We start from the raw sequence: 18,492 nt of genomic DNA on the forward strand, positions 1-18,492 counted from the left end.
GAGAGGCCCATTGGACTTGCAAACTTTATATGCCCCAATATAGGGGAATGCCAGGGCCAAAAGAATGGGAATGGGTGGGTAGGGAAGTGGGGGGGCGCTATGGGGGACTTTTGGGATAGTATTGGAAATGTAATTGAGGAAAATATGTAATAAAAATATATATATAAAAAAAAATAGAAGTAGATGAAGCTGGAGGAACGATGCCCAAGATTGTCATCTGGCCTCTGTAAATATGTGCGCTCACGCAGACATGCACACATGCAAGATGGTGCATACCTTTAATTATAAATAGTTTAATTTCTCCAGTGAATTACTAAGATATTCCATTTATACCTAAAACTAAGTAAAGTAGCTGATTCACATAGTGGGGTCTCCTTTTTTTTTTTTTCAGCCACATTAAGAATAATGTGTTTAAACTTTGTTCACATCTGTTATTTCAAAACATTGGGTGATGTTGCCTTGCTAGCGTTAATATTTTGCAAAAATGTCCTGGATAGTGAAAATATTGCTCACATGTGGGTTAGGATATTTACTCGTATTTTTAATATAAACAGCTTGAATTTGATAGTATTGGGAGGAAAAGAAACTCAAATGGCAAAGCAAAATTAGGTGTTCTCTTTATGAATAATCAGGAGGAGATAATTAATTGCACAGAACATTTAAGCTATGGTAGTGTTTGGGAAAAAACTCACAGGTTTTCCATTTTGAGTCTTGGTCAGTAAGTGGTATAGGCACACCACTGTCATAAGTTAGCGGAGTCCCTCCCCTCCCCCTTCAACATATTTATGGAGACATCACTTTTGCAGCAGCCGAGAGTGCTGTGAGTTACACACCTATAGGTTTATATTATTTCACGAAGCACTGAAACCCCTACGCGGAAGAGTTGGGGTTCACTTGTGCCAGGCCCGACTTGAGTGTAGCCTCCCGAAATAGCTTTTTGTTTTCCAATAGAATATATTACATATTTCAAACTGTACATGTTTATCACACATTTCCCTGAGCTGGCCTTATTTACAGATGGCTTGAATAAATTTTTCTGCCTTTTTCTCAGAATTTGCATGGGTTGGAGTTAAAAAGCAGCCCCTGTTTAACAGGAAGGTATTTCCACTCTCCAGAATGTGAGTTCCCCAAGCACAACACTATTGGCTTGCTTCCGCACTGGTGTTAGCTGTGCCGCAGCAATTCGCTGGTGGTCAAAATAGTCCCATTTGTGCTAAAAAAACCTAAATATGTCTTTAAAAAAGAGACAAAAGTCGCCTGCTCTGGTGCCTATGCATGCTGACAAAGGCTGTAAATTAACATTTAAGAATACTCTTCTATTGCACTCTGGATTAAAGAGTGGTTTTCCTTCTATGTGTATAACACATTCCACATTGAAGCAATTATCCATTTTAATCTTTTAAGTAACTTCAGCTTTGGCACGGTTTTCATAATTCTTCTAATGCCACACACAAAGATAAATTAAACCCACCCAGAAATGAGAGCTAATCCACTATATTATAGGACTGTATGTGTGTGTGTATATATGTATATATGTTTGTATATGTATACATATATCCACATATGTACTTATACAAATATGCAAAAACATGCTTACTTTATGTAGTAGTATGTACTTACATACACTTAAATATTGGATGTAATTGTTAATTTTCATTTCTTAGTATTTTTTTAACATATCCATTTATAAAATGTCTCTTCTTCATCTATATAAAAATCTGAGATGTGGAGGGGAGCTGATAGCATCCCAGAAGGAAAGTGGTAGCCTTGGAAATAGGATTTGGTTTAAATTCTGAGCTTACATGTAAGAACTTTGCAGCATTTGAATTTCAGTAAACTTCTGTGTGAAATGATGACTTAAAAAAGCAAACCAGCATGGTACAAGAATTAATCAACATGGTAAAAGATGGCTAGCCAGTGTCTCAATTCAGTGTTTCAAATTCATTTCTTCCATAGTTTTCAATTTTTAGTAATAAAAGAAGTTTATTTGAAGTGTCTCTTTTTATTGGGATCAAACGCAAAAAAAAAAAAAAAAAAAAAACAGCTTACTTCAACAAACTGCCGGGCTCCCTATAAATGGCGCTGTGTGAACTTACTTTTCCCTCTTTATAGTAGACCTGGATGGCTTTGACCATAGCTAGGTTTTGACCTCCCGTGTAGCCCCATCTGCTTATGTTTCATTTCTGACCCCGCACTGTTCCTTGAAAATCTCAACCAATTATTCCCAGACATCCTTTTCAGGGCTGAGTCTCTGACACTACTCATCTCTTGTCCTGCCTCTTCCGGTCCTGAGGGAGAGTCTAGAGAACATCTGCAGCAAATGCAAACCGGTCTCCTCAAGGAATAGCACTAGACACTGCTCTAACGCATCTCACTCAGTGAGTGGCGACATGATGAAGAAGCGGGCGAACTGGCACTAACTCACCTCACCAGTGAGAGCTTTGCTCTGAGATAGCACCTCTAAAGGCATCTGTACTCTGTAAGGAATTTAGCCACATCTTCGTGTGGATTACACTCATGCATTCTCTCTCGTTGCCTCCCACGTTGTGGGGTTATCAGGTCATCTGCCAGATCCTAGTGACAGCCACCTTCTACCTCAGCTGGGCAGAATGAATGGCCTTTTCTTCTAAAGAGAGTAGAACTTGGTGAACAGCCCTGATGGATCATTTCACCAGACATCCTTCACTGCATCATCTTTTCTTAGGAGGAGTCACTGACCGGGACTACTCCCTCAAGCCTGTGGCTTTTGTTTTGTATGGGAGGGCTCCAGTTCAAAAGCCATTCCCTTGCATTCTCCTACAGTAGGAACACTTTCTTTGCAAAGTGTTGCTTTCCAAAGGAACTCAGCCATCTTATACTTACCTTTAAATAGAGTTCTTCAAGACTCTGGACATACGGCTGGGCCCCATTATTTATGATTTCTGAGTGTGGTGTTTTAGTATTTTCTTCATGTTTTGATTCGTAGCAAATTCTTGGACATTACAATAAAGATCATTAACCTTACTTGAAAAGTCAGGTAGATAGATCCACACAAGCCTGCCCAGCTGAGCACCAGTCCTGAAGGGTAGCAGTGCAGTTAGGCGTGATGAACAGACAGCTGACGTAACCGCACAAAGCACCGGAGTTTAAAGAGAGTTCATAACCTTTAGTGGAACTGGTAAGTGATTAAATCAGAGAAAATTGTTCTTGGATCTCATAGCTTTTCTTAATAGAATAAAGTCTAAAAGCAATTATGGCATATGCTGAATATGTATTTTTTTTAATCGTATGAAATTTTGCTGAATGTTGTCAAGATGAATGGCTCCATTTTCTCCGAATGTTTCTCTGAATGGAGGCGCAATGAAGAAAAGGGAAGAAATAAAATGTGTGCGGAACAAACTGTTTCAAGATTAATGTCTCTCGCCAATCATCATCATCATCATCTCTTCAGGAAAACTATAATATGCCCCCCAAAAAGGGTTATCCCTGCCTTTTAAGTGAACATAATCAAACGAACAAACATGAACATCTTTATTTTGACTTGAAAAAAATATAGTCACCATATGTGACTGCCACTGTGTCAACAGACAGAACCTAAAGCCACCTGGGAGATAGGCCTGTGGGGGCTTATCTTGATTGCCTTAATTTAGGTGGAAAACCTCGCGCACTGTGGTCGAAGTCATTCCCTGGACTAAGGCAAAAAGAGCAGGTGGGCTGCAGGGCTCACCCTTTGCCCTCTACTTTCTGCTTTGCGGGTACAGTGTTGCCAGCAACTGCAAGCTCCTGCTACCTGGCTTCTCTGTCAGGTGGACTGTAGCTTTGAGCGGTGAATCAGAGGACACCCTCTCTCCCATCTGTCCTTTATGTCAGAGGATTTTTATCACAGTGACAAGAAGAGAACGTAAGATGCTAGGGGACTTGCTGTTTGTTGCTGTAAGCTTCAACTTGCCAGTTAGTTATTGTTTTGTGTCTTAAGTGGTGAGCTGAGTTTTCCTCTATCCTTGTCTTCCTACAGGCGGCAGCCCGTGAGTCCTCCTCCACCTCCACGGCCAATTTCCCCACCTCATACTTACGGCTACATTTCAGGACCCCTTGTCTCAGATATGGATACCGATGCCCCAGAAGAGGAGGAGGACGAAGCTGACATGGAAGTTGCCAAAATGCAGACCCGAAGGCTGTTGTTACGTGGGCTCGAGCAGACCCCAGCATCCAGTGTTGGGGACCTTGAGAGCTCTGTCACTGGGTCCATGATCAATGGCTGGGGCTCAGCCTCGGAAGAGGACAACATTTCCAGTGGGCGCTCCAGTGTCAGTTCATCCGATGGCTCCTTTTTCACTGATGCTGATTTTGCCCAGGCAGTTGCTGCAGCTGCGGAGTATGCGGGCCTGAAAGTGGCTCGCCGCCAAATGCAAGATGCTGCTGGTGAGTCCAGCGTGCCCTTCACCAAGAGAAGCGCGCGTTAGTCACAAACCTTGTCCCCCGGCATGTTTCCTGAGTGAAATGATCTTCCAGCTTCTCTCTCTCTCTCTCTCTCTCTCTCTCTCTCTCTCTCTCTCTCTCTCTCTCTNTCCCTCCCTCCCTCTCACCCCATGGAAAACAAATTCAAGAATATGACTTGGTTTATTTGTTAACAGAGACGTTTAAAATCATTTATTTCACACTTTTATTTTATAAACTCCATATAAAGTGACTGATGAGAAGCTGACCATAATGTTATTGATGATAATCATAGCAAATGTGTACATATATTTGCATATGTGTTTACATATATGTCTGCATATATGCACACATGTTATTTCTTTAAGGTTTAATTATATTCAGCAACCTGAACTTTGTGCTACTATGGACATATTTTTAAATGGTTTTAATGCAGAAAGTCACTAAAGTGAACTTCACTTGGATAGTTCTATTTAATTAGCATTTCTGTAAGATAAATAAGAGAATAGCCAGTGAGAACAACACTCTTGCCATTGGGACGTGGCTTCTGAAGCTCTTATTAGTAACGGGGATCCCAGTCCCTGATGAAAACCCCATCGGAGAGAAAGGCTGTGCTCTGACCCAGTGAGGAAGGCCGGGCAGACAAGCTCAGTTCCTGGTAGGTGCTTGTGTCTCTGGCTGCTCACATTGTAGGACAGAGGAGGCTGAGAATCCCACTAGGATCAGCAAGGCTTTAACCTCCCTCCAAAGGCCTGGTTCTTAGGACCCTCGTCTGCCAGCCAGACCCTAGTTTATAAAGGTTCCATGGTTGCCAGAGCAGAACTACCAACCAGGGAAGAAACATGAAAGTCTGTGGAGGAACAGTGAAACTGAAACGTGTCTCTGTGGTGTTTCATATCAGTTTAACTGAAAAGAACTTTGAAATATGCATACATCTTCAAGCATAAATGTTTCATATTTTTAATCCAAGAGTTGAAAGAGCGAGTTAATATAAATGCATATTACTTTTCCTCATCCCCCCTTTCATTGCTGGAGTCTAGTATAATGAATGTACTTATTTTTAAATCATTTTTACTTAATTCTTCCTCTCCATTCTTACACAGAGCGGAAATAGCATAAGGAAGAAAATAATTGAATTTTCAACAAACATTGTATGGTCTTTTCGTGGAATGAATATGTATATGTGTGTATATATTATGTGTGCGCACTCATGCGTGTGTGTATGTGTGTATGTGTGCATACTTGTGTCTGTCTATATTTCTCATAGCCAAGAAAACACCAAGAGTTAAGGGAAAACAATATGGTCAAGAGAAAGAAACATGTTCCAGGAAACAAAAAGATCACCACAAGTCAAAAACTGCTGCCTGTTTTAATTTTCCTAGTTTAGAAACTGTGACGTTGGTAGCTTCTCTTGCTTACATAAGATATTTTACTGCTCATTATAATTTATCAGTGCAGAATTGAGTCAGATAGTTCAGTTACAACACAAGGCCATCCCTCTACATTATTCATTGTGTGGAAAAGGATATCTAATATTTATCAACACATTAGCACAAAATATGTATTTACTTCGGGTCTATGTTTTATAAAATTCAACCAAACCAAGTCTTTTCCTAGTAGCAGCTAAATGTAGTAATACATGCAAACCTAATTATCTTTATTAGTAAATAAATTATATATATGTATATATATGTGTGTATATATATATATATATATATATATGCTTTACCTTAGTTTGTAATCCTCTATATAAAAAAAGTACATGAAATTAGGCAGCTCTCTATTTTCAGACTGCATTAATGGCACGTTTCAGCTCATTAAGTCAACAAAACATAGGAATAACGTTGAAAATTCATCTGTAACCAACCTTGTGCCTCGGGGTCTATGAATGGTAGATGGCCTTATACAATAGAATGAATGATGGTTTCCGTCTCGGCCCTAATTCTCTGTTTCCATGGACATGTAACTTTAATTGTAATAGTCCCCATCATAGCTAAAGAGAGTTGGGCTTAATATTTTATTGTAATTTCCTGGCACTTCTGGTTTCATTTGGCTCATAATTATAATGAACTAAACATGCGCTGGCCTCTCTGCCTATTACAGTACTCTTTTCAAGAAATGGCGGTGCTTATCCTGTAACTCAGAGTTAATATGAATGGATAACCCAATCCCGTGCTTCTCACTTGGCTGCATTAATGTCCATTATTTAATGTGCCTCAGTTAGCAGTTTTAAATGTGTCAATTTCAGTGTATGTGACTTCTCCCTGTGTATAGCCAGAGGACATGTCTCATTCCCAAGTCTGTCTAAAGTTGCTTGTGGTTCGATGGAAAACAGTAGATTTGGGGATGGAATTTCCAGAACCAAAATACTGAAGGTCAGCCCAGCACTGAAGGCCTTCCAGTCCCATTTGCCATGAAACAAGTTGTGCCTTGATGTTATAATTTATCATCTCCATAAGTGCCAGGGAATTCAGTAACACTGAAATGTGCCGTGTCTGCTTAGTAAATTAAATTTTTACTATCACCATGCAATGTGGTCTCTTCAAAAATAATCATCTTTAATGTGCTGGAGTCATGGGGCCAGTGAATATTGAGGACTTACAGATATCTTGAGGCAGAAAAGACATAGATAAAAGCATAATTAGGTGAGATTATGTATGTGAGCTGGATCAGTTTCAGAAACCGTCCCAAGAATGCTATTACGTTGTGAGGGTTCTACTTTCAAAGAATACCATAAACAGACTTAATTGAAATGAGGGTGTAGCTAACCCAGGTCATTTTTATTTTTACAACTTGAATTTGTTAAGGAGTCTGAGTGTTCCCCATCCGAAAGCAGCAAGCGCCGAGTGTATGACACACAAAAAATGATAGCAGTCTTATTTTAAGAACATTTTTAGTGACGATAGCTGGAAAACATAATTACACTGTTGTCCTTAAATAAGGAGGATCGTCAACTTCAGCCGAATGAAAGTCCTGCGGTTTTTACCAAAAGAAAAAGACTGTGGATGCTTTCAGGGTGGTTTCTTCAGTTAGCATAAATAGAAGGAGAGGGGAGCTCGTTATTTGGTGGGTGTTCAGTAGGTTTTAAAATTAGAAATGGTTTCTAGCTTGAGCGTTTTGCTCTGGCTGTTGCTGTGACATTAAAATTCACTGACGAGTCGGCCTCTGGCTTTCCTCCTCAGGACGCCGCCACTTCCATGCCTCTCAGTGCCCGAGGCCCACGAGTCCTGTGTCCACAGACAGCAACATGAGTGCTGCTGTGATCCAGAAAGCCAGACCCACCAAGAAGCAGAAACACCAGCCAGGACATCTGCGCAGGGAAGCCTACGCAGATGGTAAGTCCGCTGAAGCCGATGGAAACGTCTATGAGGCTCGCCCGGTTCCCCGATGTCTCTGTGGCTAGGGAAATGTGTTCACTGATGTTAGAAGTTCCATTAACATTCACGAAGAGTAGCCTTATATTACTTACAGGAGTGGAATTCTTCCACATCTTGGCAACTGTCTCTAGCCTCTAGAGTCTTCTAAACAGCTGGCTATTTAAGAAATGAAATCAGTTGTTTGTCTGTCTGTTTGTTTGTTTGTTTGTTTGTTTAAGTCTATGTTGTAGCGTCACACATTGCCCGTGACTCTCGATGTGGTCACGTTGGGTTAACCTTTGTCAGCTGCACTGATCAAATTTCCAGGATATCTCTATTTCCTTCATTCTGTCTTTTAAAAATAATTCTGCTCTGAAACAAAGGGCAATAAAGGTCCCAGTTTTTTTTATTTTTTTTCCGCAACCACAGTGGTCTTTACAGGTAATCAGTGTGCCGAAAGGCACCTCTAACCCCCTTCTTGGTGCCTTCAAGTGCAATACGGACCCTTGTGAAGAGGGGAACACTTGTATTCTCAAGGGGAGAGAGGGAGATAAGACAAACATTATGATGTTGTCTAGAGAAGGCCTTTAATGAAAGTGCCTCAGGTGGCCCGGCGTTTATTAAAGCGCCACCGCCTTCTCATTTTATAAAACAACCCTTCAGGCTTTATTGGAAATTCATGTAAGATAAATTCTCTCAGACTCACCCATCTTGTCAAGTTTTCTGGATTCGCTAAAGGGGTGGGGGAAGAACGGTGTCCCAGGCAGTTTCTCTACTTCTTGGGTGTCTGCAGCCACTATGCCATTAGGACTTTGCCTACCAAGGCAGCAGTTTTTCACAAGGGCTATCATTTTACTATTATCATCTGAAAGCTTAAAATTATAGATCCTTATCCAAGGTTATGGAGAGGGGGTTTCCGAGGTACTTTTCCCAGTGAGTCTTGCCACTTGACAGGAAAATTTAATACAAGCTCACAGCATGGTTGGTGAGCACAGGTAATTTGGCGAGGAGCTGTTGTCCACGCTGTTATCTGAACTTTATTCTGAGTCTTTTCCCTGACGAGCATCTCTCTGATATTAGCCTACATTAAATACTGGCATGACACAGCACACCTGGGCCTCCTGGCTTGTGCCCAGGAGTCTTTTGTCAGCGAAACTGAGCTGTCAGAAAATTATCTGATTTTGAAGGGTTATTACAGTGGCTCTGAGTCTGTGTTTGCCTCTGTGACGGGACAAACGCTAAGTGTAAATCCTCAAACTATACAGGCAATCTTACATTTATGGGACCCCTGTAATGGCATTTTACAAGTTTTATTGCTGTTTTATCAATGTTTATTATCTCGAAGACAGGAGTCTTCACGGGAAGGCTGCTCAAACGTCAAACCTGGATGTAAACACATCTAAATTGAACTCGTATGGAGAAATCTGGCCTAAAACTTTGTATAGATATCTCTACCTCTTATTTATATGTATTTGGAGGGGAGTCTGGCCGTGCCTTCAAAAATGCTTTAAATAGTGAAGGCTTGCTAGGTTTAGCAAGCAAAGGGTCACACATTCTTAAGAATTGTGAGCTGTCTTTGTGTCCTGAATCCTACAGAACTTGCTTTGACATATTTAAAAACTAAATATGAAGAATAACTAATCCTCAAATTAAAAGCACTAAATTGAATAAGAAGGCACTCAAGTTATTTTTTTTTTATTTAATTTCAAGACTACCAAAGAACGATATTAAGACGCGTTTAAAGCTAAAAAGTGAATGTGAAATATTGCTTGGATTTCAAGTAGCTCATTTCACAAAAGTAGTTATGAAAATGATAATAATGGTTTTCTGTAATGAAGATAGATAATGGAGAAATAAATAAATAAAGCTGGTTTTAAATTATAGCTTCATCTTCCCTTCAACAGCGAGAACTATCTATACTTACATTATGATTACTAGACTGTTTCGTCAACTCATTCTGGATATTTCCTTGAAAAAGCTGTATATTACTTATACCTAATAATATGGATATTAATTATTTAAAACTACAACATTCAGATCTTTCTTAATGCCCCAATCAAATACAGACTGTCACTTACACTTTATAATTCTCATGCTCGAACCCAGGGCTTTGTGTTCCCTCTCTCACGACCTGTGCCCAAACCTAGCATGTGTATACTCTTGATAGGAGCTCTGAAATAGAGACAAAAGTGATTTTCTCAGAAAGCTCTTTCATCAAATTATTATACTGCATGTAGATAATAAATCTGAGGGGCTGGAGAGATGACTCAGTGGTTAAGAGTCATCTGGCTGCTCTTCCAGAGGTCCTGGGTTCAATTCCCAGCAACCACATGGCAGCTCCCAAATGTCTGTACCTCTACTTCCAGGGAATCTGAAACCCTCATACAGATCTACATGCAGGAAAAACACTAATGCAGGTAAGGTAAAAATAAATGTATTTTTAAAAATGAGGATATATCTACAGATCATATTACAAAGTATCTCAGCAACAGGTACACATTTTTCTTTAGTAGTATGTTGTAAAAGGTTAGCAAGTAGAAGAAAGAGGTTGAGATGTCTTTTATTAAAACATCAGAATTAAACGTATCAGTAAAGCATGGAGTAGTTTGTAGGTTTTTTTTGTTTGTGTCCTTTCTTAAGCACAGTGTATTGACTGTGTTGGATAAGTTCGTTTCTTGAGTTTCAGGTTTGAGAACTATGTTCGGAGTGGAGAACATTCTTGAGCGTAGAGCATCTCTGCTTTATAAATAGCATCCAAATTTTTATTTTCCCAATAAGCTCCTTTCTAAAGCATCCAAAGGGATAAGCAAGACCTCATTCTGAGTGACTAAAGTGTAAGTTTTGAGGATTCCTCGCAGCTAGTCTTCTGTCTCTTGTTTGATCTGTCTTGAAACAGTACCACACACTTTCCAAATAAAGCAGCACGCTGCATGGCCTCAGAGCTCTGGAGGGGAAAGTGTGAGCAGGGTGATCAATTGGAAGCCTTCCTCCTGTGTCTTCTCACAGTCTCCCCTCAGCCTGTAATTGTTCTCTAAATTCTTTTTATTGGAACATTCGTCTTAACCAGACTGGACCCCATCTAGTAAGCTCATTTTAATTCTATTGCTTCTCAAAAGATTCCCAAGACAGTCACATTCTTGGATAGTGGGCGGGCACTGTGGCTCTAAGTGTGGTGATTGGCAGGGACATGCTGCTCAGCCCAAGAGCCCCCCAACCCCTCCAACATCATGGACATCCCTTGCCCTATAGGCAAATACAAGGCTTCATGAACACCCAGACAACACTAGCCTGCAAAGTAGAGTACCACACCCTCCTCTCCAACTCACAACATTGATTATTTCGTGTTTGACACTTTCAAGCTTAACCCAGATGAAATACATGAATATTTATCAGCCAAAGTCTGTGGAGTTAAAGTACATTTCTAGGACCCTCTACTAGACTCTCTCCCACTTCCCCCCTTACAACCCTCCCAATACATTTACATACTTCAATTAAAAACCAAATCTATAATATTTCTCTAGTCCTCCTTTTCATAAATTATAAATTCACCATCCTCTTTAGAATGATGTTCTCTTGACTTGATTTCGCTTTAATGACAAGGTCTTGGGACTTTAAGCAGTTACTTAAACAGAGTGTTGGATCCGTCTAGCAAGTTGATGCTGTGCTGGTCGATTTCCTTATATAGGTATTCCTCTGTACTTCATTATGTGAGAGATAGTTTGTTAGCTGGGGATTCTTGAAAGGGAGAAAATGTTAATAAGATTACACAAAGAGAGACAGAAAGATGGCTGAGAGGTTAAGGGTACCTGCTGCTCTTGTAGGGGACCCAGGTTCAGTTCCCCTTCGCCTACATGACAACTTGGAATGATTTGTAATTCCATATCCAGGTGATTGGATAGCCTTATTGGCCTCTAAGGGCACCAGGGATGCACACGATGCTCGTACAGACGTGCAGGCAAACATCTACAAAAAATATCCTTTTTAAAAGATTATGTAAGATTTTTAAAAACTAGGCCCATAATTCCCTCATTTTTCAATTGTATTTAAACTAATGCATAAATTGGGAGAAGGAGCTGTTCAGCAGTAAGGGAAAAAAAAAGAAAAGTTCATGGAAAAAGTAACCTACTTGGGCTTCATAATTATTTCATAATACCTGAGGAAGAAGAATTTATTTAACAAACTGTTTATAGGACATAATGAAACCTGCTAGCAGTTTCTGTCAGTTAGGTACGGGAAGTTACCATTCTTAGCACGGTCACTGGGTTCTCTTTTTAACTAAAGTTACAGACAACATCTCTCTAGAATATCCAGTAATAGATTTACTACTGAACTCTGGGTTCCCAGGACTCCTCAGCTTGATCTTATGATAGCAATAATTATACTCTTCGATACCCTGAAGAGGCCAGATATTTTGTTATTTAATAAAACAGTCCCTTGCCTCCTGATCATGCGTTTGCAGTTGCAAACAACAGACTAGAAAGAGGGCACGGATCCTCATGCCCTTTGCCTGCAGGTACGCTTTGGATTAGCTTCCCGTGTTACTCTCAGTGCCTGCTTCCAGCCACCCTACCTTGCACCTCATAGTTTACACTACTGCTTACAGCCCATTTCTTAACTCTTTCTTGCCTTCTTCAGTCTCAATTTGTGTATGTGATGTGCCACACAGATATTCTCCTACTGAGATAGATCTACCATCGATCTTCCCCAACAAAGCAGGGGAGGGAGGACTTGAATCCTAAATTTTGCCTTGGTGTTGGGTGTGGCTGGCAGCCTATAATCTCAGCATTTAGGTAGTAGAGGCAAATGGTTCTCTATGAGTTCAAGGCCAGCCTAGCCTACATAGTGAGGACCTGTCTCAAAGGAAAAAGAAAAATGAAAACACAAACTATATTGCAAAAACTCCATTGAAATCATCAACAAAAGGGAAAATCTGTGCCATGGTGACTGATCATATGTGTGTCAGAATAAGGTACTAGGGATCCAAGAATTCGAAGAAAGCTGTTCTATTGTCTAGTCTTTGGCCACAGATGTGTTGAGACTATTAATAGTATACTATAGCACAGTAAGCCATGACATACTGTGATAAGCTTTTTTAAAATGAGGGATTCCCTAAAGAAAACAGCAAGATACAAAATGATGCTTTAGACTTTCTTCTTTTACAGTGACATACAACGTATTCTGGTATCGTGGCTTCAGCCTGCAGTGTAAAAGAGAATTCAGTTTAGAATGACCTGTTGTTGTTATTAAAATGAGGAGAGGGAGGTAGTTCCTTTTATAAATACGTACATAAAGTGCATACATTAATATATGACAGAAGATCCTAGGTTAAGCTAATGTTCAGCGCTTCCATTTAGCATCATAGTAAGATGTGGGAGGAACATTTTGGTGGTGGTGGTATTTTGAGAGATGGTCTCCTGTAGCCCAAACTAGCTTGGACCTTGTAGTGTTGCTGAAGAGGACCTTGAGTGTCTGACTGTCCTTCATGTGCCTACTGAATACCAAGATCACAGGCATCTGCCTCCATGCCTGGTTTATTTGGTGATGGGCATCAAACTCAGGGCACTGTGCATGCTGAGCACACATTCTGACTGTGACCCACCTCCATCCCCTTCAAGATATAGTTCCAGTATTCAAGAATATCTCATGCAGGGACAGCAAAGTGATAATTAGTGGACACAGTCAATGTCAGCAAAACATTTATAAACAACCTATGTATTCCTCTGTTGGGAATGGCTAACTAGTGATGTGCTTATTGAACAAAACATTATACAAAAAAAGAAATTATATCTTCACTTGGAGATACATACAATTACATGACGAGGGGAAAGAAACATTGCAGTTCTGGTTAATAAAAATGCAAGGCTTTTTATTTGTATCTGATGCTTTTTATCAAGCTACTGTAACCTACAGACGGGTGGATATTATACATAGCTCCATGTGACCATTGCTGATAGTGCCTGGCTGTGGATAGTGCTCCCTTGAATCATGGGACTAAGCATCACAGTTTTGTTGTATGGGAAACTCTCAAAACTAATCACTCTCCCTAATCAATACTGGAGACTGAAATGGAGACAAGGCAACACGAGATGTCCTATCATGTCTCTGTTCATGTATGACTTTGATATTTTTACCATTTATTTTCTTTTACCATGAATACTTTTTATTTCAAATTCCAAGGCTAAAATTATACTAAATATTTTTAAATATATGATGAATCCATATATATATATATATACATATATATATATATATATATATATTCTGTTACCTGTAAAATATGAAAACATTGTTCCTACCTACCCACATGCCTGAGTCCATACTGTTGCAGACTGTCTGGTTTTGTCTGGTTTTGACTACTCTTGAAATGAGCACTGAGCCAAAAATGAGCTATTTTGTATTTACGCCCATATACTTTGAAAGCCCTTTGTGTTCACTTTCCTAAAACTGAACTCGCACATCGTTACAGAAACCCTTTGCTCACTCCTGCACGCCACACCTGAGAGGATGCTTAAATCCCTACATAGTAGACTACAGCCCAAGGCCTAGCTTCTGCCGCCTTCCCCGCCCCGGTACTAATAGTCCCTTGATCATTAGGTAACACTAATTTACTTCCTTTATCTCTCAAATGTATTCTCTGCCCTCCTTTCAACACCCTCGCTGTAATATTTCATCTGCTATCCTGTGTGTGGACTATTATCATGACGTCTTAGCCTCCTGGAATAAAGTCTCTTTTACTGTAATCCATCTTTCCCAGCACAGTCAGGTCTGGAAAACTTCACGTTAAGTTAACTTACCAAATACTATGAAAACATGTTTCTATGTATTCATAGACTGTATCTAGGAGTCATTTTTATAAATCTCAGTACCGCCACAGAAGAATACATTTCCTGGATACTAAGTTATATGCATACTCTCAATTTGAGTTACATTTTTGGTGTAAAAAATTTAAGTCAATATGTTATATAAAAGGTATTGCTTCAAATATAGCTACTAGACATAGGTGTACATATAAAACAAGCAATTAACCTACATTTCTACCAGTTATTATCCAGTTTAAAATGTCTGAGTGGAGGGTGAAGAGAGCCTGATCTGAACTGTAGATGTGTGTGATAAAACAATGTGAAGAACAGTAAAGCAGAGATTAAGAATCTAAAAGCTTTACTCTTTCTTCGGTCTGCCGGTAGACAGCTTTGATATCAGAAAAGGAGTTAAAAAAATCTATGCGGAGCTTTTTACCTACACATTAAGAAGGGATTTGGGCCAGATTAGAGATGGCAATTAAAACTTAAGTGCCAGCCTTAATCAATTTGAAGAGGATGCCTAAAGATGTAAGAGAATTTTCATCTAAGACCTATAAGAGCATGCTGAAATCAGATCGGAAGCTCTGCCAGGTTGGAGCAGGTTGGAGGGGGGGAGTTATAGTGCGCATGCCCAGAGTGCAGCGAGCTCCACGGTAGATCGTCTCCAAGTCCTGATCGTCCTGAATCAACAAAAATGATTCAATTTTTCCATGCTGGCCGATGATAAAAGTATTAAAATCATCAGTCTTCATTTTTGTTCCCTTCAATGGCTCTAGATCAAGTGACATTTCAAAATTGAAAGTGACTGCAATGATAAACCTAGTTTTGATGAATCTACACATGTCAGATCTCACAACATTTAAATTATTCTTTTTTTAGATCTTCCACCCCCTCCAGTGCCACCACCTGCTATAAAATCGCCCACTGTCCAGTCCAAGGCACAGCTGGAGGTACGGCCTGTCATGGTGCCAAAACTCGTATCTATAGAAGCAAGAACAGATAGATCGTCAGACAGAAAAGGAGGCAGTTACAAGGGGAGAGAAGCTCTGGATGGAAGACAAGTCGCTGACCTGCGCACAAATCCAAGTGACCCCAGAGAAGCACAGGAACAGCCAAATGACGGGAAAGGCCGAGGAACAAAGGCAGCCAAGAGAGACCTTCCACCAGCAAAGACGCACCTCGGCCAAGGTAGTGCTTTTCCAAACAGCAGACGAGCACAGAATTCAATAAGCTCTCATGATACATGGGTAGACTTTCAGTAGCCATATGAAACGAATTGTGATGGAGGGGCCTTTCTAACAGTGGAATGGGAATGTGCCCTGCTTATTTAATGCAATGCATTCCAATGTGTGACATCACACAAGCCTCTCTGAAATGTGATGTCACACAAACTGAATTCATAGGTATCAAGATGTCATCCTAAAGCCGTAGCAATTGTGACAGATACAATATGAAAAATAGTGTCCCATTCTCTGCATTTTAACCAGTTGTCCATCTTTATAACAGTCTCCGTCTCTAGTAATACTAAACATCTTTGATGAGAGATGAGAGCTAAACTTGCCTGTGAATAAAAGGATAAGGATTTGAATACAGTTAGAAATTACATTAGCTCCAGAGAAGGGCAGTAGAAGGGTCTCTTCTAGAGTCTGTGACCTCGCCAGTACAGGTTGTCTAGGTTTATGGTGTGAATTCCCTCCTGTCAGTTGGTCTTTAAGTCCAATTAAACAGCTGTTGGTTATACCAAAGGATAAAAGTCCTGCTCTTGCTGGGCCAGTTGTTGTGATTTGTAAGCATTACAGCTGGGTAGAACTACCCCAGTTGATATGTCTTCATTGAAAGCCCTACATACCTAAAGCTGAGGAAACACCAAAGAAGCAGGAGGTGAGGGTGTGATTGTAAGATCCACATGAGCAGGATACCAACTGCAAGGTAATAACCCCCAGACATATAAAGGAGAAACATGTACCCATGACCTTTCAGCATCATGCAGGAAAAAGACCAGCATAAAGACACCAGCAGTTGACATGCCAACATGGCAAGTCTAAATTCCATAAGGCCCTACCCCTAAACAAAGAGTTGCATGTAGCCAGAGGCGACAGAGAGAGAACCAATTGCCTCCCAGGCTGATTTTCCACATACGTTGTCTAATCCCAAGTGGTTGGCCCTGAACCCATGTACATATAAGCAACAATAACCAGACAGTAGAGTGTATATATGTGGGTGTATAACAATAATTTTTAAAAAGAACTCGTGAATTAGGGCACTGGGCATGAGAGGAGTTGGGTTGGTGATATAAATATGTCCTACTTGTATATGACATCCTGAAAATACATTTTTTAAAGAAATCCTGTTCTTGGGTTGATGGATGATAGAGTATTTACCAGCAGAGACCTTGAGTTCAGTGTTAGCATCATACACACAAACACACACACATACACACACACACACACACACCTTGAAAGAATGGAGGTAAGAAATATAAGAGGGCCGAGGAAATGACACAGCAATTAAAGCACTTATTTTCAAAGCATGAGGGCCTCAGTTCCAATCTCCAGAACCTGTGGTAAGTGCTGGGCACACATGGCTGTCCACCCATAATTCCTGCTGTGGAAGGCAGAGGCAGGAAATCTTCAGAGCAAGCTGGCTGTTAAGAGTAGCCATCAGTGAGCTCTGGGTTTGATTGAGAGATCCTGCCCCAACAAATAAGATAGAAAAGTGAGGGAAGATGATTCCAGACTTCCATCCAGGCCATCAGTGTGAATACACACACACACACAAACACACACATAATGCACTCAGACATATAAACGTGTATGCATACCATGCACATACATACATGAGAAAGTAGCAAAACGGGAGAAAAGTGCTAGACATGGTTACATGTGTGCACAGCCTATAACCAGCTCCCCCCTGCCCTCCCCAAAAAAATAAAAATTAAAGAAATATAAAATGTCATGAGGTGAAAGGTTGAAGCAATTTTATGAGAAAAGGTAATTTTTGAAATGTTTCATCCATAATTCTTATTTGCAAGAACTGTTGACGGCAGTAGTCAGAATAGAAGCCAGATGTTGGAAGACTGAAGAAGGAGTGAGCATTTTGAAAGGGACATGTATTAGTCACGTCTGTGTTTCTGTGACCACAATATATTATCAAAACAACTTATGGGGGAAAGGTTTATTTTGGTTAACATTTGTAGGAGAGTGCATGGCAGAAAGGTTATGGCGGGAAGAATGTGATCTAGAGCAAGAACAGAGCAAGAACCAGGAGCAGAATACGCAAAGATACCCACCACCACATCACTGACGTAATTCTACCTACTCAGACCCCCTCTTACAGGTTCCACAGCTTCCCCAAATAGCACCACCAGTGGGGAAGCTTCCGAACAGGAGCCTAGGAGACATTTCACATCCAAGCAGGAGTTGCTGAGCAGGAATTCTTCTCAGAAGGTTTGGATGAGAAGGCTGGCATGGAGTTCCTCAAGAGAGCCAAATTGTTAGAAATGTTTTAGGATAGGAATTGATATCATTATATACTATAGCAACAAAGCCAAGGAAGAGAGTTAAAAAATAAAGATTAAAAAAAAAGAAGAAGAAGGTAAAGAAAGAGACTGGTGGTACTGCTGGATGTGATGCCTTTATTGCTAGCTAGCACTGGGTGAGGTGATCCAGGAGGTAGGGGAGTGGCAAGTGGATCTTGAGTCTAAGGCCAGCCAGGTCTACAGAGTTAGTTCCGATATAGCCAATGCTACACAGAGAAACACTGTCTTGAAATAAGAAACTAAACAAAACAAACAAATAAAAAAGTATTAATGGAGGAGACAGGAGGGTGTGATGAAGGAATTAGCATGAGAAACCTACTTGGGCAAGATTTGTCATCAGTCCATTGCACTGTGCTCAGTAACTTCCTTGCAGCAGGAAGGA

General features: G+C 40.3%; 1 protein-coding gene across 9 annotated transcripts in view; it reads left to right on the forward strand.

Moving 5' to 3' along the window:
• Robo1 (roundabout guidance receptor 1) overlaps positions 1-18,492 on the forward strand; it is a 997,918-nt gene that overhangs the window by 971,824 nt on the left and 7,602 nt on the right. For all 9 annotated transcript variants that reach the window (XM_029470374.1, XM_029470376.1, XM_029470373.1 and 6 more), the window contains 3 exons: positions 3,995-4,401; positions 7,599-7,751; positions 15,452-15,760. In XM_029470374.1, the coding sequence (XP_029326234.1) occupies positions 3,995-4,401; positions 7,599-7,751; positions 15,452-15,760 (869 nt within the window). The remainder of the gene's footprint in view (positions 1-3,994; positions 4,402-7,598; positions 7,752-15,451; positions 15,761-18,492) is intronic.

This window comes from Mus caroli, chromosome 16, assembly GCF_900094665.2.
Source record: "Mus caroli chromosome 16, CAROLI_EIJ_v1.1, whole genome shotgun sequence".
In the NCBI taxonomy this organism is placed as follows: Eukaryota; Metazoa; Chordata; class Mammalia; order Rodentia; family Muridae; genus Mus; species Mus caroli.